Here is a 25,211-nt window from a genome sequence, read left to right as displayed (position 1 = left end):
TGGATCCTCAGGGAATTCGTTATTATAACACACCACATGGCTTTTGTTTAAAGATTACTTTTTTTCTTCCATGAATAGGTATTTTCCCAAACAATAGGTTCCTCACATTGTTGCTGAGTGTTTTTTAATTCCTCAATTAATAACATTTATCAAAAATGTGAAATCTAGTACCTTTGAACATTCTGTGGGTTTTGTATGCAAAATTACATTTTGCGTGTTAAAACTAAAACAGACAAGTTGGATTCAAAGTTAAATCCAGAAAAATATATTTCTTATGATCACATCTATCTGTCCCTAACATGTTCAGCTCTGCCTTTTGATAAAACCAAAACCCGCCATATTCATTACTATTATCTTGGCATCACTAATAATGTGAACAATACAACCAACATAAATAAGGCTTTCTTACATTAAATATTGGGAGGAAAAAATCTGATATGAGGTCTAGGGCATCTTTACAAGTCAGTCAACTGTAACTTTATGCTAAAAGTGGTAATTTTTACCAGTCTCATGACAGTAGTGGTCATGATCAGTCATTAGAACCACACAGCAGAAGTTGCTGAGTTACCTCATATTGACTTTATTTGGAGACAAAAACAGTTTTATAGTTAAAAAGGTATTTGGGAGATTTATAATATTTGACTTTGAGATAGCTCGATAGCTACAATCTCAGAATCTTTTTTTTTAATACCATAAATTATACTTTTATTTTCAGCTCATTTACTCTCAGTTTTCTCTCCATCTACCTGTCTGAGAAAATAAACACAGTAGAGTGCTAGACTTCTCACGACTCCAATTTCACAAGTGTATTGGCTGCAGAGATATATTTTTCTCTTTAAGAAAAATATTCCTTCAAGTGGAATGTGCTATTTTCAACAGGTTCTATTAAAAACCATACTGAACAGCAACTACACAGACTGCAAATAAACCTGCTGACTATATATAGTGTAACTTTCATTGAACAGTTTTTTATGTGGGCTTGCTATCACACTTGCAGTAGTCAGTATGATGAAATTCAAAGCTACCTAGTGTTTGGTAGCCATATTGTTTACATAGGAAATTTAGAACACAAAAATAATGATCCATGGATTTATGATAAATATTTGAGAAATGCCAATGTATTTTAACTTGAATTCATTAGATATTCTAGTAAATGGAGCGATCCTTTCAGAAATTGCTTTATTTCAGACACTGACTAAAATATCCACTAGGTATTAATGGCATGATGCTCAACAAAGGAAAATGCTGGGTTCTGTACCTGGGATGGAGACAAATGGCTGGAAAGTAGCTCAGCAGAAAGGGATCTCTGGATGCTGGTCAACAGCAGGCTCAACAAGAGCCTGCGGTGTGCCCTGGCAGCCAAGAGGGCAAACTGTATTCTGGGATGCACTAAACGCAGCACCGCCAGCAAGCCTAGAGAGGTGATTATTCCACTATATTTAGCACTGGTGTGGCCTCACCTTGGTTAGTGTGTGCAGTTTTGGGCTCCACAATATAGTCCTATAAGGAGAGGCTGAGAACGCTTGTGTTGTCTGGTCTGGAGAAGAGGTGGCCAAGAGGCAACCTCACAGCTCTCTGCAGCCTCCTGAGGAGGGGAAGCACAGAGCGAGGTGCCGGCCTCTGCTCCCTGGGAACTGATGACAGGATGCACAGGAACGGCACAGAGCTGCCAGGAGTGGTTCAGACTGGACATCAGGAGAAATTTCTTTACTGTGAGGGTAGTCAAACACTGGGACAGGCTTCCTAGAGAGGTGGCTGATGCCCTGTGCCTGTCAGTGTTCAAGAGGCTTTTGGATGATGCCCTTAATAATTAGCTTTAACTTTTCATGGGGAAAGCAATAAATAAAAAAATAAAAATCTTTTGGGTATTTGGATATCTTTAAGCAGCGAATGTTAAGAAACTTTCTTTCCTAAGCCACTGTAGTATCTAAGGAATTACATAACACAAGAAGGACTCCCCCAATAAAATTAATAGGCAGCAGGTTCAAAGCAGACAGAAGGTCACAACTCTCCTATACAACACCTAATTAAATTGCAGAATTCATTTCACCAAGTTCTGAAGCCAAAAATATAAATAGGTTTCAAATGGGACTGAAAATGCTTATGGCAGAGAGATTTGTAATGGCTATGAAATAAATGCAGCAATATGAATGCAGCCTTCACCTCAGGAAACCACTACAACACAGCCAAGTGGCTGTACCAGAATTACTCTCTGCATGCCCTGCTCCATATGTGAGTTCTTAAATATCCATTGCTGGGCATTGCCAATACAGATTATGGGAATACCTCTATTTTGATTGGAGCTTAGTGCAATTAAATAACTTTCCAAGGTCCTTACAAAAAAATATACAAACTCTAAGTCAAAAGCTTATGCACAAAGAACATCAGCAAGTCCTAATGAAGAAAAATCCATATATACCTTTTACAAAATACGTGCCATATATATGTGAAGAAACAAAACCTGACAGGCTAACTGTTGAGCAATTGCTCAATTGTTGAAGCAGTTTCTTCAGAGGGCAGCTATGGATTTCTACTCTGTAAGGATGCCAACATGGAAAGACCTTGAACAGTGCAGGTAAAACTCATGATGAAATACACAGGAGCTGGAGATAAAAATATTCTTTATCAAGGAAGACCAGATATGCAAGACCACTCTCAATATTGAACCTTTGATCCATCATGACAGCTGGGACAAATGCCCAAGGACTGCAGGAAAGCAAATGTCACTCCTGCCTTCAGGAAAGGCACAAAGGAGGGTCCAGGGAAAGTACAGGCCGGGCAGCCTCACCTCAGTCCCTGGCAAGCTGATGGAACGGCTCATCCTGGAAACCATTTCCAGGCACACAAAGGACAAAAAGGTTATCTGGAGTAGTCAGTGTGGATTCACCAGAGGAAGTCATACTTGACCAACTTAATGAACTTCTGTGATGAAATGAGTGGCTTAATAGATGAGAGGAGAGCAATGGATATCATCTACTTTGTCTTCTCCGGGAAGACTTTCCACACCATCTGCCCACAAGATTCTCACAGAGAAGTTGATGAACTATGGGCTGGATGAACTGATGCAATGTGGATTGACACAAAACTGGGAAGAGTGGCAGATACACCAGAGGGACCTAGACTGGCTGGAGAAATGGGCTGACAGGAACCTCATGAAGTTCAACGAGGGGAAATGCAAAGTCCTGCACCTGGAGAAGAACAACCCCAGGTACCAGCACAGGCTGGACCCTACCCAGCTGAAAAGAAGCTTGGCAGAAAGGGACCTGGAGCTCCTGATGGACAGCAAGTTGAACATGAGCCAACAACGTGTACCCTTGGGGCAAAGAAGGTCAGTGGTATTCAGGGCTGTATTAAGCAAAGTATCGCCAGGAAGTCAAGATCCTTCCCCACTGCTCAGTCCTGGTGAGGCCACACCTGGAGTACTGTGTCCAGTTCTGGGCTCCCCGGTACAACAGAGACCTGGACATTCTGGAGTGAGCCCAGCAAAGCGTAACAAAGATGATAAAGGGACTGGAGCACACAGTATGAGAAAAGGATGAGAGAGCTGGGTCTGTTCAGCCTGGAGAAGAAGAGGTTCAAGGGGGTTCTCATCAATGTCTGTAAATACCTGAAGGGAGGGTGCAAAGAGGACAGAGGCAGGCTCTCTTCTGTGGTGCCCAGTGCCAGGACAGGAGGCAATAGGCACAAACTGTACCACAAGAGGCTACATTTAAACATCAGGAAGCACTTAACTGTGAGTGTGACTGGGCACAAGAAGGTTTCCCAAAAAGGTTGTGGAGTCTCCCTCCTTGGAGACTGATGTTCAAAAACCGTCTGGACATGGTCCTGGGCAAGTGACTCTAGGTGACCCTGCTTGAGCAGGGCAGGTTGGACAAGACATCCAGAGGGAACTTTAAATCTCAAATATTCTGTGGTTCTGTGATAAAAAATTCATGTCCAAAGGATGTCAAACTATTCCTGCCTCAAAAATACGTTGAGAGCAAAACGGAATTTCATAACATGATACCTTACATTCTCAACCACTAGCATGATTCCTTCTCTGCCTTCTCACACATTTTGTCCTCCCCAGATTAACTGTAAATAAGTTTTCCATCACTGAAATTGGACAGCCAGACATATCTTAAAATCCATTACAGACTCAGATACTGGCAGTGATTTCAAGTGGAAAATGTGCAGACATTTATAGATAGTGGTAAAAATGTCTTCAGGCATACAGACTTCTGTGTCTTACACTGATCCCCGAGTACAACAGTCCTCTGAAATCCATTAAAGTCAGAAAAAGAAATTAAATAAAAAAGTTGCACTATTAATATTTCTGTTCTACTTTTCTCTGTGAAAGTTTACAATAATCACAAAAATAAATCACGTTCATTAATAATTCAATGATATGATATGAACACAAACACACAGTGCTGGAAGACACTTTAAAAAGTCACTTTATCCATTCTCTTGTCCTAGTGAGAACCACCTACACTTGGGTCTCTTGTAACAACAGATATTTACCTAGCCAAATCTAAGATTTTCAGTGACAGAGCTTCCACACAAGCCCCAGGCAAACTACTTAAGCATTTTAAGTTTTTGTTCCATTAAAAAGTTTTCCCTACCAAACTGAATTGCTGAATCCTCCCTGGCACAACTTAAGTTTAATTCTTTCTACTTGAACACGAGCAGAATAGAGAGGAGATAAATTTCCTTCCAAACTACGACAACTTTCTGCATAATTAAAGATTTGTTCATCTCCTTCATCCCCTGGGATTTTCTCTCCAGCAGGCTAAACCATCTCGTATGTTTCAATCTTTCTTTATACATGCCATATTATTTAGACATATGACTAATCTTTCTTATTGCTCTCCAATGAACACTTACCACTCCACATCATTTTTGAAATACAGTTTCCAAAACAGAGCACACTATTCCAGGTGAGACATTACCAAAGCTTAGCAGAGTGAAAACATTTCTTCACAGAGGATCCGGGCTTATTGTGTATACATCCCCTTATGCCATTTACATCCTTCACAAATACTGACGCTTCCTCAGTTGACATACTATTATGGCTCCCAGATTCTCTGTCAAAGAACTTCTAGTTAGACAGTTTTTTTCCATACTAGGTCAACTGCATAAACTATCCCTACCTAACTAAACTACCTTATATTCATCCTGCTGAATAGTATCAGACCTCTATTGCATGGCACCATAACACCATAACCATAGCTTGCTTTTATTCAGGATATTTTTGGAATATAACCCCGCTATTAAATATCATACTTCTCAGATGCCTTGTGGCATCTATAAATTCAACGAGTTTACAGCATAGTTCATTTCCTAGTTATCTAATAAAAACACTGAAGAAAATTGTTTCCCCAGAAATGGCTGTTCAAAAAAAAATCCTTCCATTATAACAGTAATTTTAACAGTATTTATAAGTGGTTTTTCAGCAACTATAACTCGGTCATTTACATTAAGAACAGTATTTTGTTTCTTCAAAGCTATATGCTTCACATGTACAATACTGGTAACCAGAACAAACTTTGATGCATTGAGGAGATTAAGAATACAAAGGAGATGCTGTGAACAAAATTTAATATTGCAAATACCTAACCATAATCAATAAAGAAAAACTCCACTACTAGTAATATACACAATTTAGTAAGAAATTCAGTGAGGAAATAAGACCCAGAGCTCAAAATAATACATTGCCTTACAGAATATCAATTTTATGGCCTATTTCTCTGTTCAATTTTGTCAAAATTTCTGTGTATTTTCAAAAAAATAATTAACTGTTTTCATGCCCTGTATGAAACTCCACTTAAATACACATATTTAAAAATAAACTAAAACTGATTCTGCCTGAAATATAATTAATAACAAATAATATGCGTGTCTTAAACCACTTACACATGGGTTCAAAAGCAAACATTTATTTTGTAATGTGAAATTATAAAACAATCCGTTTAAGAAGAAAATACATAACCATTTAAAGTTCAAATAATATCAGATGTCACATTTAAAAATCTTAAAATTTGATATATTTTTTTAGTTTCTCATTATGAAAAGAGTATTTTCAGCTTCATGCTTTAAGTTCTACTCTAAGACTGAATGTCCTAGCTTTGCCAGTTCCTGTTAAATCATAACATTTTCAGACTGAAAGAAAAGTAAAGTTTTTCACACAGCTTTCATACTGGCTTAGCACTGTAGAGGGTCCATGGGTGAAATAATGGCCCCATCAAAGTCAAAACTCCCCTGAATTTTGACAGAACCAAAATTTCACCTTATATCTGCTAAAGTTTTGAAACTTTACAGATATTTTAGAAGCATGAAAAAATGAAATGACATTTTCCTGGTCCTTTAAGAGCTCTTCATATTATACAGATTTCTATAGCATTCTATGCATGATCACTACCACAAATACCATGCATGTACATAGATATGCTATATATAATACAACATGTCTTACCATTCAAGCTCCGCATGCACAGAAAACGCATCACTTCGCTGAGAGTTTCACGTATGGAGCATTTGCAGAAAAAGGCAAATGGAGCAGTAGTATTTCCTCAGATTGTTTTCTAATTTAATTTCACTTAAATTACTGTTAAAAATGTCAAAGTTGATTTTCAAGTTTTCCCTTTGCCAATAAGGGTTGGAAAGCAAACAGTGTCAGCTTGTAAAATGCCTTCAGCAGGATGTTCTAAATGGGCAGTTCTTATAAACCTACTCTTCAGTATGTTTTAATGCTATACAGACATTACTTAGTCTACAGAGAGCAGCTTACTTACGTCTGGGGCTCCTTTTCATTTTGCTGTTTTTGCTGTGGTTGAAGAACGTTATTTACCAGCTCAGTGATCCCACTAAAGGGAAACCACCTGTTTAAATAAGCAAATAATGTGACTGAATAACCAATAAAACCACACTAATTCAAATGTTTTCTTATCCAATGATAATAGAAAATATACAGGCGGAAAAGCTAGAGCCAATGGGAATGCTAGCTGCAATACTAAATCAGCCACTAAGGGGGTAAGGGAAACAAAGTTTTACAGTTAACCAGTTCACAAGCAGGCAGCAAGAACCTACATCCAACCAAGATGTGGATGAAGTAAGAAGCTGCAGGCAGCTCTCTTACAAGCCAGTCAGGAAGCATATGGCAAACTAACGGCAGCCTATCAGGTATTAGGGTAAGCTAATACCATCAAAGGTGCAGAAAGCAGAACATGGCAAAGGTAGAAAAGTCAAGCCTACTGCACTTTTAAGATATTTTACTTACTGTGTCAGCTGTGGTTTTTGCTCTTCTTTGACCCTAAAAAGATAAGTTTGCACAACTGAGTGCAACATGCTGTAAAACAACTACCCTGAAGTTTTATAACCTGTATCAAATCAGTAGGAAAAAAATCTTACCCTGAGTTAAAAGGAATTCCCTTAATATTTGTTGGGTATTTATAATAAATGGGTATTCCTTGCTTATTTCCATTTAGGATTAAAACTGGGGAAAGCCAAATATCTAAAAGTTCTTGTTACAAAATTAAATCAGTGTGGTTTCCTCTAACTGGCTTCCAATTCTTTGGACAGAATACCATGTTAGAACATTTCCAGCAATACATTCAGCTATAAATGCAAAGGAAGGTGTTTTGATTATCTTAACTATAATCTATTTTCTAGATTTTTATTTTACAATCGAATTACCTATCATAATTCAAGGTGAATTTAAAACACGTAACATCATTAAAATGCAACACCCTAAACTAACAGGTTAAAGGAAATTCTTCTCTATATTTATTAAACTACAATTATGTCAGTGTCTGCAGACAATGTAACTCTAATAACTAAGGAGGGAAGACTAAGGAACTTGACTCTGAGTGAAGTTTACTTTTACTTGCTAGAAGAAATAATTAGATAATACATACAGTAAGTCTGCATAGTACTGATTAGCATTTGTCCATCGTCTTCAGGAAAACACTGTATCTGAAATACATGCTTCAATTTGAGTGAGCAAGGCAATGTCCTATGCAATTCCTCTCCACCAAGTCCAAGAATAGAGATGTGTACTCATAGGAAATATTTACATCTCTCTAATATTTACTCTCTCTCTAATTGCACCTGTATGTCCTAAATATCAAGTTAGGATCCAGCTTCCCTTTACATTCAATGAAACCAAACAGGTTCCTAAATAGATGTCCTGAATGTCCCTCTGGAGAAGCCCTTACTCAGCTAAGAGGGGAGTGCAGGCTCATAATTTAAGCAGATGCATAACTTCAGATAAAAGACTAAAGCTCACAAAAATAGCTTCACATCTCCTCCTCCATATGATATGTCACTGTGACTACTCCTATAAACAGGGTTCAGTGACTAGACAAGAACTAAATAAGGGAAGTGGACACTGATACACTAAAAATTTTGAAAAAACAAAATTTAGTACAGAAAGAGAAAACTGAACATGCAGCACACAGTAAACAGTCCTCTAGCACAGCTTGCCTTTTCAGCATTTTAGAAAATTATAGTGAAAAAAAATGTTCCAGTACAAAACCAAAAAACGCACGCAGATACATTTTGATGTTAAGAAATATGGAAATAAAAATTGCTCATGCAGTCGCAATTCCACTCCACCATGCATCTTAACTGCGATATTATCTTTCACCGTGAGATTCCATGCTGTTTTATCCACACAAAAACCAATGGGAATTGGCATCTGTACCTTCTGTACTAGGCAGCTTAAGACATTTTAGAGCCTCCAACTTTAAGGGCCTGAAAGCTCTATTTGGTAAACTGTGAGAAGGAAGTGCCACTGGACAAAGAAAACTGAAAATATATTTCCTCCATTGTTCCTTATATTCCTCTCAATACATGGCTACCAAACATATTTACTAGACACTTAAATTACTATTTCATTTTGAAATTTTCTATTGAAGTAAACAAATGAAATATGAATGTTTCACACATTAAGATTACAACTAACATCCTTCCTTTGGACTGGAACCATGGTCATTTTTGTAACATGCAGAACTGAGACCGAAATAGAGTGAGATCATAATTTGCAGTAACGCACACTTCTTCAGAGAGCTCCATTTGAAATCTTTGTTGTTGTGTTTTTTTTTTCCAAGAGAATTTAGCATCTTTACATAATTGTGTATGTTCAGTGACTTCAACTGCAGCTGCAAATCCTTTGTATTTTTGGAAATCTAACAATCAGATTTTGAATTAAGAACCATTAAATAAAGAAATGTTTCCCATTGGTAGCCACCTTGAAAATCTGCATTTAAAATGGTTTTCCTCTCATTTTATAGGAGCACTGGGTTCTAAGTCAGGATATAAATTGCTTCTGCAATTCAAAATATATCTCCTCTGAAATACTCTTTTCTCCTACAATTCTGTGTCTCGTCCACTGTACACTTTCCAACACTGCAGTTACATGAGGACAAGAGCCTCTATTATTATATAACGATGACACATCCTTGAGTACTATCCACATACCCTTTAGTCCCTTGAATAGGCAATGATCTTTCTTGACTTTCTAACAACAATGGAGGGGAAGATATAATTTGAAATGAAATTATTAAAAATATCTATTGAAAAAACAGATTCTACCATATGAAGTTAAGCTCATATTGACCTTGTGGGTCAACAGGCCTGGACCCTTTGGGTGTACAGCACAGACATTTCTCATTCGAGGTCAGGGAATAGATTGAGATTCTGACCCAAGTCAGCAAGCCAGAGGGAAAGCCCTGCTAATCTCTTTCCAAAAGACTCTTCAATCAGACAAATTAGGAGTAGAAGCTGCAGTAACTCATAGAAATATTAATGTATTTAGATGGCAGTAACTCATAGAAATATTAATGTATTTAGATGAAATACAAGGAATGTGTTTTAACACAGTGGTGGTTTAAATAGGTTTTGTTAGACAAAAGAGGACTCATGAGACTCCAGATTCTTAAATCCTGACTACATACTACACATTGCGTTGTCCTTCCTTCAGTTACAAGAAGTGCCTTGTGTTTTACTAGGGAGTGTACTCCCAGATTTCCCACATAAAAATTGCTTTTTCCCATCCTTTCAAAAATCAGCAACTAATAATTCCTTACAAGAATTGGATTAACATGTCAAATATATATATATATATCCATTTACTCATCAGACCAACTGAGAAATACCAAACTGTGTAACCGCATTCCACTTCTTGCAGACTACATCTTAATTTTGCCTTCCCACATCTTTTCAATCTGCCTTCTAGAAACTTCACCAAGAAGGATGCCAGTTCTAGTTATTGACTAGAAACAATTTCCAATAAATACCTGTTTATTAAGACCACCAGCAGGCTGCAGATAATGTGATCAACAGTGACTGGGACAGTGCATTCCAACAGCGCAAAACATTAAGTAATTCTCTACCTATTTTCAAGTTTGATGAAAATTTCTGTCCCTACAGGAATTCAATCAACACTGTGTACACACACCACATTAATTCTGAAACATTGAAAGAATCTGAAACCTTTATCAGTTCACAACTTACTTTGCACAGATCATAATTCCATATCCTGCATCATTTGATTCACTTTAAAACAAGCCAATATTTTTCTGCTTGCCAACAATAAAAATTTTTTGCACTTTGCAAGTGTAAAAGTGTTTAAGTTGTCTGGAACCTCTGCGCTTTGAAACATTCACAGTACCAATCCTCTTGTGCTCTTCTGCAAGCCTACACAGTGCAAGTGCCAGACCCTTTGACCTCCTGAAGGCACCAGCATCATTACATTAGACCTCAAGTCTCATTCAATGCTAAGTTTCCTCAAATGTCTTGGCTAGTCCCATTGGTAGAGAGAACGAACAGGAGGACAGAACAGAAAGGTGAGGGAAGAGAACAAGAACAACAGAAGCAGGATAAGTTGTGAAGGTATTGAAAATAACACAATTTTCCTCAGCCCTATAAATTCTTAATAATTTTCTATTCTTCAATCTACTGCTATCACTAAAAGCACTTACCTAAAATCTAGTGTGAAAAACCATACAGGATTCTTCCCAAAAGATGTGTTGGTAAACTAATGAGTACTCTGTCATCAGATTTCTCCTCTACTTTTATATACTTTGGTGCATAGCCACAAAATCATGTGGGTAGAATTCAGGTGCCTACATCCACGATAATGACCCATAAAATATGGCCTATACCTTCTAGATATGTGAAATTAAACGGGTACCTAGTTCTTCTCCAGTGAAGCCTGGGGATATGCAGATTTCAGAACCAGCCATCCTTGCCAGGAATAAACATTTATGTCAAACACAACAGTGCTCTCAACATTCAGATTTTCCAGCCATGGACCTACAGGCACATGGAGATCGGATCAGCAGGAAGAGTCTGAGTGTACCTCGTGTCTCCTGAAACACCGGGAGAAGCACAAGGCATGTAACACACCACCTCACTTCGGTTTCAAACGTTACAGGCCAGTAGTTGGGCGCCTTTGCTCAGCGGCAGGACAGCAGCTTCTTGTGCTCTCCTCGGCCTGAGGGAATCACGAGCACGCCCCTCATCTTCCCACCACCTCAGCGAGGTTAGATGAGGCTACACCAGGACAGAAGGCTTTTTCTAGCCCTTTTGCTGAGAGGGCTGGAAATACAAACCTACCTCTTGTTTGGAATTCTGACTTCCCTCATCCCGGGAGGTAAATACCTAAGTATTTATTATTAAAATTCATGTTGTAACTGATGTTGAATCACTTTAATGAAGTCATTGATGCTTTTACAGTAGCTATTTTCATTCAACATATTGCCTGTGAAGTCCAGCAAATGGGACGCTGGCAGGAAATTTTAAGTTTGGGGAACACAGAGCCTAATAGCCCAAAACTCAATGCAGAATATATGTAGTCTCCATGAGAAATGCACGTTACACCAAACTTGATTAAAAATTAAGATGAGATTAAATATTAATGCACAGAACTATCTCGTTTTCCCAAAGCAAATCGCCCAGGAACAATGAGGGACAGTCTCAGTTCTATAAAAAGCACCTTCCCGTCTTGCTTCCCCGGCAGATACAATAGTGACACTGACCCCAGCCGCGCTCACAGAAAAGAAGCAGAGAATAGTTGGGTGAAGACTGCAGAAATAATTGTCTCAAATATAGATTTCTACTTATGCACATAAAAAAAATCTGGAAGAGCAGTATCTTTCAAATAAACACAACAGCATGAATGCCAACTCCTTGACACCCACATACACTATAAAGTGAATTTAACTTAATACTGCCCTCAGGTTCTGCATTTGTTCTTTGCATTCCAGATCCTGCTATCACAGACAACAGTAAAGAGCCAGCAGCTAGCTCAAAAGTCAAGATGCCAACACACAGGCTTCAACAGACATATTCGCTCTCTTCACTAATTCTCTCCAATTGTTAACAGATTTCAACTATTCCAAAAACATTTGATAACCAGAAAATGTCTTCTCAATGCAAATATACTGAAAGGCACAGACTAAAGACAAAACTGTAAGTTCAGTTTATGGATTTTATGTTAGATACTGCTATTCCTTGCACAGCTGTCTAAAAAATGGACATACTGCTAATTGACAGGACTACTGTAACTGTAAATCCCCAATAAAGTATTCTGAATATCTCCATGAAACTTTCCACAGATTAAAATGCAATTACTAACTGAGTACATTCCAGCAATCTTCAAAAAAATAAAGCATTACCCAACATGAACTGGGCTGAAGATGGCATGGAAGGTGAAAAAGAAAGCAAAAGCAAATGATTTCACACTCTTCATCACTTTTTAAAAATTCTGATTAAGGTACGGAACTGTCTGTCTTAGGAATCTATACATTCCCTTTCTCACAGCACATGAACAGCACAATCTTTTAAAAATATATGCCATCACCAATACTTATGTTACGTAGAAAAAAATCATCCCCAACGTACCTTGGAAAATGACACCAAAAATAAAATAGTATTTAAATAAATAATGATAACATTCTGTTAGCCTTCCCCTCTCCTCCTGCCTCCTGCTCTCTCTGAAAATGGCATAAATGTGTTTAAACCACCCAGGGGATGCCAGTTCCATTGGTCTAACCAAGGACTATGTTGAAAAAGAGGGAGGTCATCTTCTCCATCCACTTCAGAGGTTTCCACCACTGTTTCGTGGACTGTAAGGTCCATTAATCCATTTTCCTAGATTTCCTGCTGTAGACTTTTCTTTTTTCAAATCTTTTTAACAGTATCACAGTGATATTCCCTCCACCAAGTGACAAATAAATAAAAAAAAAAAAAAGGATTACTGTGATTACCTGCTCACAACTCAAGTCTAAAAATCAAGATGCATGATACAGACACTTTGCCTGAATCCACTCTTGACAAAACAGTAAACAAAGCCACAAAGTTAAATATGTGTAAAGTCTGCATTTCCCTTGTAAGAGGGATTTTTTTTTTATTCATTTAGAGAATATAAGTAATTGAGTTAAGAAGGATCATATTTTGGACAATACAATAATGTCCTTTTGAAGAAAAAATTTTCCTGAAGAAGTGTTCAGTTGATTTTTCTGACTGTTTCTGACATGATCATAACAACAGTATCAGCAGTTTCTGCAAAAACAACTTGGAGATCAGAAGCTGAGAGGTAATAGAGCATTTGATACTGCTAAAGAAGCAGGTGAAGTTAGATGCTTGGAATAGAAATAGTATCTGTTAACACAGAATAAATTTAAACCCACCTAAATCCTTGCTGAAGTGGTTAAACATCACCTGAGGTCCAAACTGAAGAAATATCTAAAAGTACAAGAGAGACAACAAGAAAACTCCATACACACTTTATGAATAAGCACAGACCTATAGATGATGCTTTACAGTAGTCCAGACTGAATGAGCTGCCTACAGAACCTCAGATGAAAATCTCCAATAAACACAGTAAATTTCATACAACTAGAACTACTCTGACATTTAGATGATAAATAGAAACAGGATGAATTTATCAAAGGTACCAGACAAACATGTCAAGATGGAAACATGACAGTAGTATCTTTAGAAAATACATACTAAATGTAATTTAGTTTTTTGCTATTTGAAAACACAATTTTCACTATTTGAAAACACAATGCTCAACAACACCATACTTTGCTTTCAATCAGAGTGGGGAAACTGACAGTAAGCTTTGATTATTTCAAAACCAGCCCAATAAATGAGACGACTTATCTTTGAACATGAATTCCTCAGGGCAAAAATGTTTCCTATTACTTGTTTCTGGAGTAAGAGACACTGTTCTATAAATGAATTCAGAAGCTTGTGCATTATGTGGTACAATCCAATCGCTTCCTTACTGCATAACCATAACTAAAAACTACTTTTTTTCCAGGAGCTGTTGGCAGAAGAGCCTTTAGGTATATAGTCATTTTGGAAATTAATCCCTTCAAGACTGGTGACAATAATCTCTAGGAGATTTTCTGGGTTCCTCCTATTCCTTAATAGAAAGCCTCCACATTTCTCCTAGCCTTCTCAGACTTTTTCTTTTCCATAAAGGTCTTGCTACTGAAACCATACATCAAATGTCTGAATCACAATGAGTACATGAGCAAATGAGCATAGTACAACTGTAATAATAAATAAGTACTACGCTGAATGGTATCCACTGTGTTATGTGCGGTTCCAATAACTAATTCATGGATCAATGCTCCCTCTTGAAGGTTATCCAAAATTGGAAGCAGGAGGCCTCAACCAGGGAGGTAATATCGAAAGGTCAGTGTTAAAAACCTAGTATTTGTCCAACCTACCACACTGTTTAAACTGAGCTAATGCAGCTTCTTCCTATAATTAGCAACCAAGAGTATTTTGGTTATCACAGAGCAAGTGGGAATTTGTAACCGTCAGCACTAGAAGTGGTTGCCATGTGGAGCACGCCAGCTGCCTCCCACTTGGGTATCTTGTGTCTGCCGAGGATTTATGAGAAAACTAAGAACAACATGTACGAAAACTAGGAACAGCAAAAATTATAGGGCAATAATTAATATAAAGTTTTGAATGAAGCAAAGTTGTCAATAGGGGCAATAAATATAGCTAGAAGACTGTAACATTATTCAACCTGTATATAGAGGCTTTGAGCAACCTGGTCTGCTGGGAGGTGTCCCTGTCCACGGCAGGGGTGTTGAAATAGATGGGCTTTAAGGTCCCTTCCAACCCAAACTGCTCAATAATTCTATTAACGCAAGAAAATATATTCAGTGAAAAAGCATCTTCCAATCCTAAAATTCCAGAAGATTTTTCTCATTTGTCTCATTTACTAACTTTAGTGAACTAGTTTCACCATTCTGAGCTTCTCAGGGTAAATTATCCATTACTTGGTAGTTGTACCATATATAACAGGTCAAAGATCAGCATTAATTAACATTCAAAATGTAAAATCGAAAATTAGATTGTGTTAGAAAACCAATAAGAACAAAACAAAGATCCAATCAGTGCACATGAAGGCTGCCATAGGCAGCAGTTAAAAAGAGCAAGCACGTTTTAATGCGTTCTTGAGCCCCAATAAATATTACTTGACTAGAAGTTTACCTATTTACTTTCTAACGGTTCTTTTAAAAAGCAGCTAGTATGATGTAATTCTTTACTAGAATGAATTTCCAAATCCAATTTCAAGGACATGAGACATTAAACTCAAGGTGGTAAGTACCTCCTTGAGTTAAATTGGTTTGTTCTGTCAGTGGACTCCTTTCTAGACCAAAAGACTATGTTCTACAAATACTGATTTTCCTCTCTTTAACAAGCTACATTGTAAGACAATAGTTTAATCATCTAGACAGTAAGACAATAATTTAGTCATCTATCCTGGCAGTATATTTGATAATGCTACTGTCTCCCTCACGCAAACTACTCTTCTGTAATCTCAGCGCATACATTGAAAAATGTTTGAATTACATACATTAGTAGAATCCAATCTCCTTATGGAGATCAATTTCTGACAGCTAGAATTTTCAGCATATAGCTTACATGCTATCTGAAAAAATCCATATTTGAATGTATCTGTTTTTAAACCAAACTGAAGAAAATTCTTATTGCCTTCTATTAATGTTGTTACTTTGAATTCAGCCCAAATTTGAATTAGCTTTCCTTCCTTTTTAAGACCACCTTAACAAACAGTTACTTAGAAAGACAATATTCCTTCAGTACAGTCCTTAAGACAAATACTCCACACTTTCACCTCACCTTACTTCCAAAAATTCAGGTTTCACCACATGAGATGTCATGGGTTTTGGCTGGGACAGAGTTAATTTTCTTCTTTGATGAAATACATGCATAAATGTATCTCAATGTAAAACACGAGTTTATAAACCTACCCAAGCTTCAGCAAATCTGCTATTTCCAAGCACAATTTGATCAACAGATAAGTTTTAACAAGTGATAACCAAATACCAATTTAGTTGTTGTCCTACATTTCTTTTTCTTAAAAAGAGAAATAAATAATTTAAAATGACTGGGGGGGAGAGAGGGACTGAAAGGGGTTGTCCTTAGTATTTAATTCCATTTAAATGAAAACTTTAAATTATAGTGACATTTTAATTCATCTGAGAGTCTTCTACATTCTTGTACACTTGTAGGTATATCTAGACACATACAAGGCAAAAACACTTCTTTTTTTTTTTGAACTAGATCGTAAGGATTTTTAAGATATATTTATTACAGTATCTGGATTGCAACTTTCCTTATTTAATGTAATTCCCATTAATTCTATATTGGAAAGATGAGGCTTTAAAAAATACTTAATATTTCAATCTTTTTTGCAGATAACTGAAATTCTTAGGGATATCATAAAACAAAGCCAAAAGCCTATCTTAAAACTGATACAAAAGCTAGGAAGCTGAAATCAAACAACCGTTTAATCCCCTTTCAGAGCATTAATTGAATTTTATATATTTCAAATATTCTCCAAAAACGATGGCTTTGCAAGTAATAAACATACAGATGTAACAATGTAAATAGTTTCATTTTTTTAACCAACTACTCCAAAAAGGCAGTTTTCACTAGGTGTTTTTTTTTTCCTTCTTCAACAGTAGATGGCATTCCAAGCACCTCCTGCAGAAAGCGCTTTCCTAGCTGCTTGTAATATCACCAGCTGCTACACTGAAATATGCAACCCTGGGCTCAGCTGTTAGCAGGTGAATTAAATAAAAATCCATTTTAACTCTATAAATAATTTGAAATGCGTTAGTAATTACTTTGGTCTTGATATTTTATTTTGCCTGTTAAGTAAGAACTTTTTAAACATCATTAGCTGTAGCATATTCACCAGGTGAAAACCACAAGCACTACAAGAGAGACAGTAAGGTAATATTTCTTAGACTATGAGGTCTAACTGCATGAACAGGATCCAAATTCTTTCCAGTCAGAGTGCGGCCAATCCTACAGAATTGCACAGGAAATAACAGGAACAGAAATCAATATTGTGAATTTGTTCTTGTTTTCAGCCTCTTCAGAATCAGCCTTACAGAGAGCCCCTTCGCAGGGCTGGCTTACGGCTTGCATCCACTCATACCTGAAGCTATGAATAACTATCATATAGCAGTGTTAGCAGTGGAGGTACTTCATCAGTAAGGACAGTGTACTAAATGTTAAATTGCATGAAAAATACCAAAAAAAAAGAAACACATCATAGTTTCTGCTACAAAAACAAGATTACAAACTAAGGTTTAAACAGGAAATGAAAAACCAGGACAAGAAAAATAAACAAGAAATACAATAGTAATGCAGTCTCTTATTCCACACATATTTTGTGACAATACTTTCAAATTGATTTTTTTTAATCTAGGAAAGTGTTAGTCTTACTGACACAAACTTTACCGTGACATCTTGTAATAAGAACTGAAAATGAAATTGTATATATCTTAGACTTGACCATGTTTAATAGCCAATTTATCAAGTCATTTAGTTTTGCTAATTTGCTATTCGCATAAATCGTGAGAGGTGGATATTACATTATTAAAGAAATTTTTAAATTCCTTATGAGGAAATAATTCCAATATTCTTAAGATTTTTTGTTATAAGAGGACAACATAAAATACTGCTCTTTTCCCTGAAAAACAAGAATTAATTGACTAAAAATATAAATGTAAATACTTAAAGATTTTAAAACTGATGTTGAAAGAATACTAGAAGTCTTAGAAGAGGAACTGCCTGGGTAAAAGCATTCCAAACATAAACCAACTTGTCTTATTCTTGAAGGAAGTACCACAAGAAAGAAAGAAAGAAAGAAAGAGAGAGAGAGAGAGAGAGAGAAAGAGAGAGAGAGAGAAAGAGAGAGAGAGAGAGAGAGAGAGAGAGAAAGAAGAAAGAAAGAAAGAAAGAAAGAAAGAAAGAAAGAAAGAAAGAAAGAAAGAAAGAAAGAAAGAAAAACTTCTGCAGAACACACTGGTGTGATTGATTTTTAACAATTTTGATTGCTTTGTACTACAAGTTAAATTCTTTCAAAGAGCTTCCATAAGTTAAGGACGTACTAAGCAGAACTTTAAAAGTATTAAATTATCTGCTATAAAAAGTAATGAAAATTGTTTCTTTCAAACTAAGACATTAGCGCCTCTGAACAGAGTTCCTATATACACTTTAATATATACATACATATACATGAATATACACTTTAAGTATAACTGAAACTGTAACACTCTCATAGTTTTCTGTCCTTCTTCCATTTTTCTCTAAGATTAGCTTTCCTAGTCAAGCTGCAAAAAACCTTCCTACGGTCAGAGGCACAATTAAGTACTTGGGTTGGTAGCCTTTCAGCCTTTCCACCAAGTATCAATCAAAGTTTTTAGCGTACAATCAAACATCATACTCTACTTAAATAAAACCACAGTATTCTCTCAATGATAAATATTTCAATGTTGACTCAAGAGCTGAACTTCCTGAAAGGATGTGATGTCTCTTAGAAGGTTTTATAAAGAAGAATCTGAAGATTTCCTCCTTTGTTTTCTGTATTTGCTTGAAATAAATTTAGCAACCAATTGAGAACCTAGAAGATGTTCCTCTCCCAAACACAGGTGATATCTGGAACACTCACTGCTTATTTCTAAGAGTAACCAGCTTTAAATGCCAGAAACATAGAACTGACCACAGTTGGTTAAAGGCACTTGTACGGGGAAGATCTCTCATTCTTCATCCAACAAATCTATACCTGTACTAGAAGCATAAATGGAAAGTAACCTACATAAATACTTTCGTGAGCATCATTCTTCACAAACACAGCTTATTCATACTCTTCTCTGAAAAGTTTCTGAATGTCTAAAAACAGCATTCTGGATTGCAGCTTTGGATGATCATTTATCTCAAATCTTTATTGTAAAGCAGACACTCATTGTTCTCGTTTCCATCTAATTGCAAGCATTCATTCATGTCTGTTTGCAATTAGGGTGCATTTAAAGTGAATAGAACTGCCATTCATGAAGACACTATATATAAATGAAAATTAGTAAATACACAGTGACATCAAAACCAGCCCTAACAATAGTCCCATGATTTAAAATGTAGCACATGGTAAACATCCTGGAAAAACTCACTGATAAACACATTCTGCAGAGTTACAACACTAAGTACTCCAAGTATCCATTTCTAATGGTAGTAGGAAACTAAATTCTGTAAATTCAATATTTTTTTAAAATTCACACTATTCTTATAAATGCAAAGTAAAGGTGATCTATAGAAAACAGGTTTAAAAGTTACTTTCAGGTTCATAAACTAGTGATTTGGTATGCTTCTGTTCTGTAAGAAAATACCAACCCTTTTCTTCAAAGGAAGGATGTACATGCATTTTTGCTTAAAGAGACTGAGAGGAAAAAAAGAGTACTTCAAACATCATGAAAAACCTACCCAAGATCAGCATGGGGAGTAAAGTTTTGTAGAAGGTAAAGATGGAAGGGCGAGTTTATGAAGTTTGAGTCACAGTTATTCTCACAAGTCATGGTTTATCCCAAGCACAAGTTCAATACACACAGCCACAGAGTAGAAGGCAAATGAGAAAACAACACCTTAAATAGCTTAACATATAATAAAAATTAGACCTACTACCTTGTATCTTGTTTGAACCTCCCAAACTACAATTTATGCTCAATACTTCTTGCACCATCTTCTACCGTGGGGCATGAAGATCAGCAGCCTTTCATTTATTTGAAAATCTTAAAGTTACCCTCAGACTTCCGTCTTAAAGTATATCAAATTTGTTCTAATTTGTTTCCATGTTTTCTAGAGATCTCACCTGGACTGCTGTAAACTAATCCACTGCTATTTTGAGCTGCTTTCTTCAAAACTGGACACATTCCAGCTGGGCTGGTGCTCATCAGAAGTGTTTTGTAGGACAAAGCGATGTTTATGCAACCCATGATGGCAAATACCCATAACAACATGGACAATTAAAGTTCATGTTCAGCATAAAAGGCAGTTTAAAACCTAGATATTGCACTTGGGAATTGCCGCCCCATCAGTTGCTAACTTCAATTTAAACAAATGGTTACCTCCAAGCATAGTACTTACTGAATAATATCTTTGTTGAATACCATTCAATAATTTTAGACCATATCACCAATTTGTCAAGATCATTTTAAACCTCTTTCCTAGCATGCTTCTAAGTGCACCCTATGCCATCATAATGGGCATTAATGAAAAGAATGACTGACTATTGTCAGACAACTCCACAAAGCTTCACTTGGTGCACTGTTCCATTTAGACAGAAAGCCATCCACAGCTACTCAGTAAAATTTTCTGACTATTATTCATTAGTATTTACTATGATTCTACAAGCAGTTTTCTCTGTATCACCTGTCCTAGGTTACTTCGGAATAAGTTCTGCAGGATGACCGCATTCCTCAAGTCAAGATATATTCTCTACTGCCACTTCTCTGTCTGAAAAACCCGATACCTGTTGCAGAATTATGTTACGTTTTTTGGCACAATCTGTTCTTGATAAATCCTCATTGTCTATTATTCACTTCCTCATTACCTTCTAGATACTTACAAGAGCTTTGTTTATTCCTTCCTCTGCTTTTCTGGGAATTAAACTGGTCTGTTTCATGTCTAACTCTGTATTTTCTTCCAACAACCCCACCTCCAATTTTAAAATGGATTCTGTGTTTGCCCTTCTCTCCTCTTCTCAAACACCATATCCAGAAAAAAAGATTTCATTAGATGTCCTCAACTCTTAAATTACTTAGAAAAAACTCTATGAGACCCAACTAATTAGTATTTTTATTATTATTTTGTGATTCACAAGTATATTTAAACTCACAATTTCAGAGACAATCCTAGAATCTCAATTAATTAAAATATTGCTTTAGCGACCAAGAACAGGCTGACGAAAAGAAACAGAAAATCACTTTCTGAAGACAGTTTGGCTATGCAATTACTAGTAGCAAGTCTAACCAAGAAACAAAATAAAAAAGTGTTTAACACTTTGGGGCAACAGTGTCTTAGAAATCACAATGGTTTCTTACTAATATGGATGATCTTTACTCACGAAAGACAGAAAAAGTTCATCCATCATAGCCCTACCACGCTTGTCTATGACACTGTTTGCCAATATCAAAAAGTCCTGTTTCAGTCGTGTGCCAAACAGCTGGATTTTTTTGGAACCTCTCTGGACTGCTCTCCCAAAAATCTCAGGATTCTTAGTCACAGCTGACTTCTTAGTTGAGGAAATGACATTGATGAAAAACAGAAAAAGCACACAGATATGGATGTGCTTGTCACAGCTGCAGAAACAACACATTTTGAGACACTGCCTTACTTGCAGTGTCTATTATATACTTATGTGGAAAACAATACTTTTTTTCCTCCACAAAAGAGACACTAACTACAAGAAGACGGAGGTTTTATTTAGCTAAATTCAATCCCAAATTTCATGAAGAGGGTATACAATTCAAATACTTACTTCAACCTTTCTTTAAAAACAATATACAGCAAAAGGGAGGTGAAAAATGCACAAAAGCATTTCCAATATTAAAGAATTTAGAAAAGACGGGGAAGAATATCATGAGGACTGGGGAAAATGTCAGTGAGACCTGAGCTCATTTATTTTTACATTACTGGAAACGTGTTGAAATTGATAGCTTTATTTGAATCTTTTCAATTTCTATATGCACAGAAGACGTAGAAACTCTTAAAAGAATGTTTTGACTGCAAAGTTGGTTCGTTTTGCTCTTTCGCTTTAGCACTCTAGCTACTTGATCATCCAAAGCGTACACATAGTAGTTTGCAGCAGGGCCCATTATGGCTGAAGCAAGCAGTCATCTCGATGCAAAAAGAAACAGCTACGAATGAGAAAATAATAGAGATTGGTCTGCACCAGGCACAATGAATACAATTACCATTCGTTTTGGAAGCCCTGGCTTGTTCCTTAACATTTATAAAATGGACAGTATTGATATAGACTGAAAAAATCTATTCTCAAGCAACTCTCAAGCAAATATCAGAACTAAAATGTAATTTTTTAAAAGTGAGGTGTTTAAAATATTGAAACATTTTACGCACAATACTGATGAAACATCACAATTTTAAGTCAATATTGGACCAATTTCTAAATATTTTCACCTTCAATCTCACTTTCTTGAGCCAGATGCAAAAAACTGCTCAAACACTTTGTATTACATACTTGATGGATGAAGTCGGAACATAACGGTCCCTCCTCCAACATAAAATCTATTTAACCTACAGGAGAGCTACAAAGATGGTCAAGAGTCTAGAGAGCAAGGGTAATGTCTGAGGCCCCTTGGTTTGCTCAGCCCAGCGCAGAGCAGGCTGACGGGAGGCCTCATGGCGGCCTGCAGCTCCCTCACGAGGGGAGCGGAGGGGCAGGCGCTGAGCTCTGCTCTCTGGGGACAGCGACAGGACCCGAGGGAACGGCATGGAGCTGGGACAGGGGAGGGTCAGGCTGGGGGTTAGGGAAAGGTTCTTCACCAAGAGGGTGGTCGGGCACTGGGACAGGCTCCCCACGGAAGTGGTCATGGCAACGAGCCTGCCGGAGCTCAAGAAGCATTTGGACAACAACCTCAGACAAAGGGTCTGATTTTTGGACAGCCCACTGTGGAGCTATGAGTTGGACTTGATGATCTTTGTGGGTCCTTTCCAAGTCAGGATATTCCATGATCTTATGATTAATCACTCTTACTTTCTCTTACTGTGCACTCAATGCACTCAGAAATTTTCCTTTGTGCATGAAGCCAAATGCATAGATATATTCAGCTGATCACTCCCTCTAAGATAAGCCATCATCTATCATGTGCTATTCATATATTAACAACCATCTAACTGAAAAGTCATTTATCTGAAATGAACATTACGTGAGTATTTTCACAGTTACACGAATGTATTTTAAAAAGGGTAAATAATAATATGCACTGAAAAAATAAAAGGTTGCATTCTATGTACTAGGCATGTCACCATGAAAATTAAAGTTATTTCAGATGTGTACAGTTATTTAAATAATGATGAATAATGTTACCTAAAAACAGGTATTTTTTTAATGTGCCCATTTTGTTCATTCATTTTCAAACATCTCTATAGATTGTATATCTATAACTATAGAGATCACTTTTTAATTTCCCTAAAATTATTTTAATCTCTGATAACAGTGTTTTATATAAGCAATACTAAAAATATTGTAATATCCCATTGACTGCAGTGACTACAAAAAGTAGCACTATGCAAAAAGAAAGACTATATCCAATAAGGTTAGATGAAGCTATTAGAACATACAATTACTGAGCTGCAGGAAAAGAAAACTGCAGATGTTACCAGTTCGTGTGAAAAAGGATCTTTCTACTTTCTGTATAACATTTATACAATGGCTTATAAGACAGCTCAAGGAATACATTGCACCTGGACCAGAAGCACTTAGAAAATAGAAGTGAGAAGTGTGCAACCACCCCAATTTCTGTACAAAATAAACAAATTCTAGATTGACCTATGTATGGCACAGATACAATGACTGCCTAATTAATTTCACACAATGCTTTTTATTTTACTACTAATAAAATGCTGCTGTAGAACAACCCTGATTTGCAAAACACTCTTAGAACAGAAAGCAGTGATGGAAGTACTTTGCCTTCTTCCACAGTTCTTGTAAGGAAGTAGCAAGCTCTTTTGATTGAAATAAAATGGCATTCTATATATAAAATGTATTTATATCTTTGCAAATAAATGCAAGAGTTACACTGATCATGGCTTTAGAAATCTTGCCTAATTTTTCTATAATGCTTCAAAGCCCAGCTTGGCATCTGGATGTGCTGATTTTACCACTTATAACGATAGCAGGGTTTTGCTACTTAAACAAGATCATTTCAGGAATGAAGAACAGCTGTTGGAAGCTGAACGAGATGAAGTGAACAGACAGAAGAGACCACTTTGAAATATCTGTACTCCTATCTGGTTGAACATATATATCCTCAAACTGCCGACTCAGTCAAATATTTAAGAATTCTCCTGGAATTCCTCCTGATAATGGCCTACCATAAATCAGCACCTACAGCTGCCTTCTCCTTTCCTGGTTTGTCAGGACATTCCATTTCGTCTCCATGGGTTCCCATATTTATCAGCTGCCATTATCTTTAGCTATCTCAATCACAGTAATGCAAAACTCCTCAGCAAGAAGCTATCAGCCATTATCAAATTCCATCTACTACATTTTTCTACCATAAGGGCTGTAGCCTAGTTTTCCGTTCTCTGCATTGATTTTTTAACAGAATAGAGTGTCAAGTATAAAGTTTCATTTATTATCTTCAAAATGCTCGGCTTCTTGTGACCAAACGTGTCCAGAATAAAGATCATGGCCAACAATTTTACTCTACAGGCACAACGATGGTTTTAATATACTCAAAAGGAGAGAGCACTTTTCTACAAAAATCCTCAACTCCCAAACCATCCTGATCTCACCTCCTCTTATATGAACACAAAGAAATGTATACTTAAAAAAAACACCAAGTTAAAATAAACCCCACTAAGTGCACATGAAATGCCTCCCCCAGGGAGAGAATGTGAGAGAACAAACCGAATGTAACAGATGTTAGTCATGTCATTTAATGCATGACTGAAAGGCTAAAGACACTTTGTTGATGAGGCAACATACGAACCTCTGCAGAAAAGAATGGGATTTGCACTTCAAAATCATTAAATTTAGGGAACAGTTTAATATAAAAGCAAAGACAATTCTCTTTTCACAATTAATAAATTGGAAACCATAGAGAACCCAAAGAAGATGCCTCAGAACATCTGATTTGCTATTAGAA

At 36.7% G+C, this 25,211-nt stretch overlaps 1 protein-coding gene across 16 annotated transcripts in view; it reads right to left on the bottom strand.

The window, feature by feature from the left end:
* The window catches only part of RIMS2 (regulating synaptic membrane exocytosis 2), a 468,287-nt gene that overhangs the window by 402,286 nt on the left and 40,790 nt on the right, over positions 1-25,211 (bottom strand). For 6 of the 16 annotated variants that reach the window (XM_040546640.1, XM_040546661.1, XM_040546644.1 and 3 more), the window contains exons 2-3: positions 7,259-7,291; positions 6,774-6,860 (exon numbers count right to left, since the gene is read on the bottom strand). The exons of the other annotated variants lie outside the window; for them this stretch is intronic. In XM_040546640.1, coding sequence (XP_040402574.1) covers positions 6,774-6,860; positions 7,259-7,291 — 120 coding nt within the window. The remainder of the gene's footprint in view (positions 1-6,773; positions 6,861-7,258; positions 7,292-25,211) is intronic. 16 annotated transcript variants of the gene reach the window in all.

The sequence above is a fragment of the Cygnus olor genome, chromosome 2, assembly GCF_009769625.2.
Source record: "Cygnus olor isolate bCygOlo1 chromosome 2, bCygOlo1.pri.v2, whole genome shotgun sequence".
In the NCBI taxonomy this organism is placed as follows: Eukaryota; Metazoa; Chordata; class Aves; order Anseriformes; family Anatidae; genus Cygnus; species Cygnus olor.
Note: the sequence above shows the minus strand (reverse complement) of the source record. Positions and strands in the feature narration are given on the sequence as shown.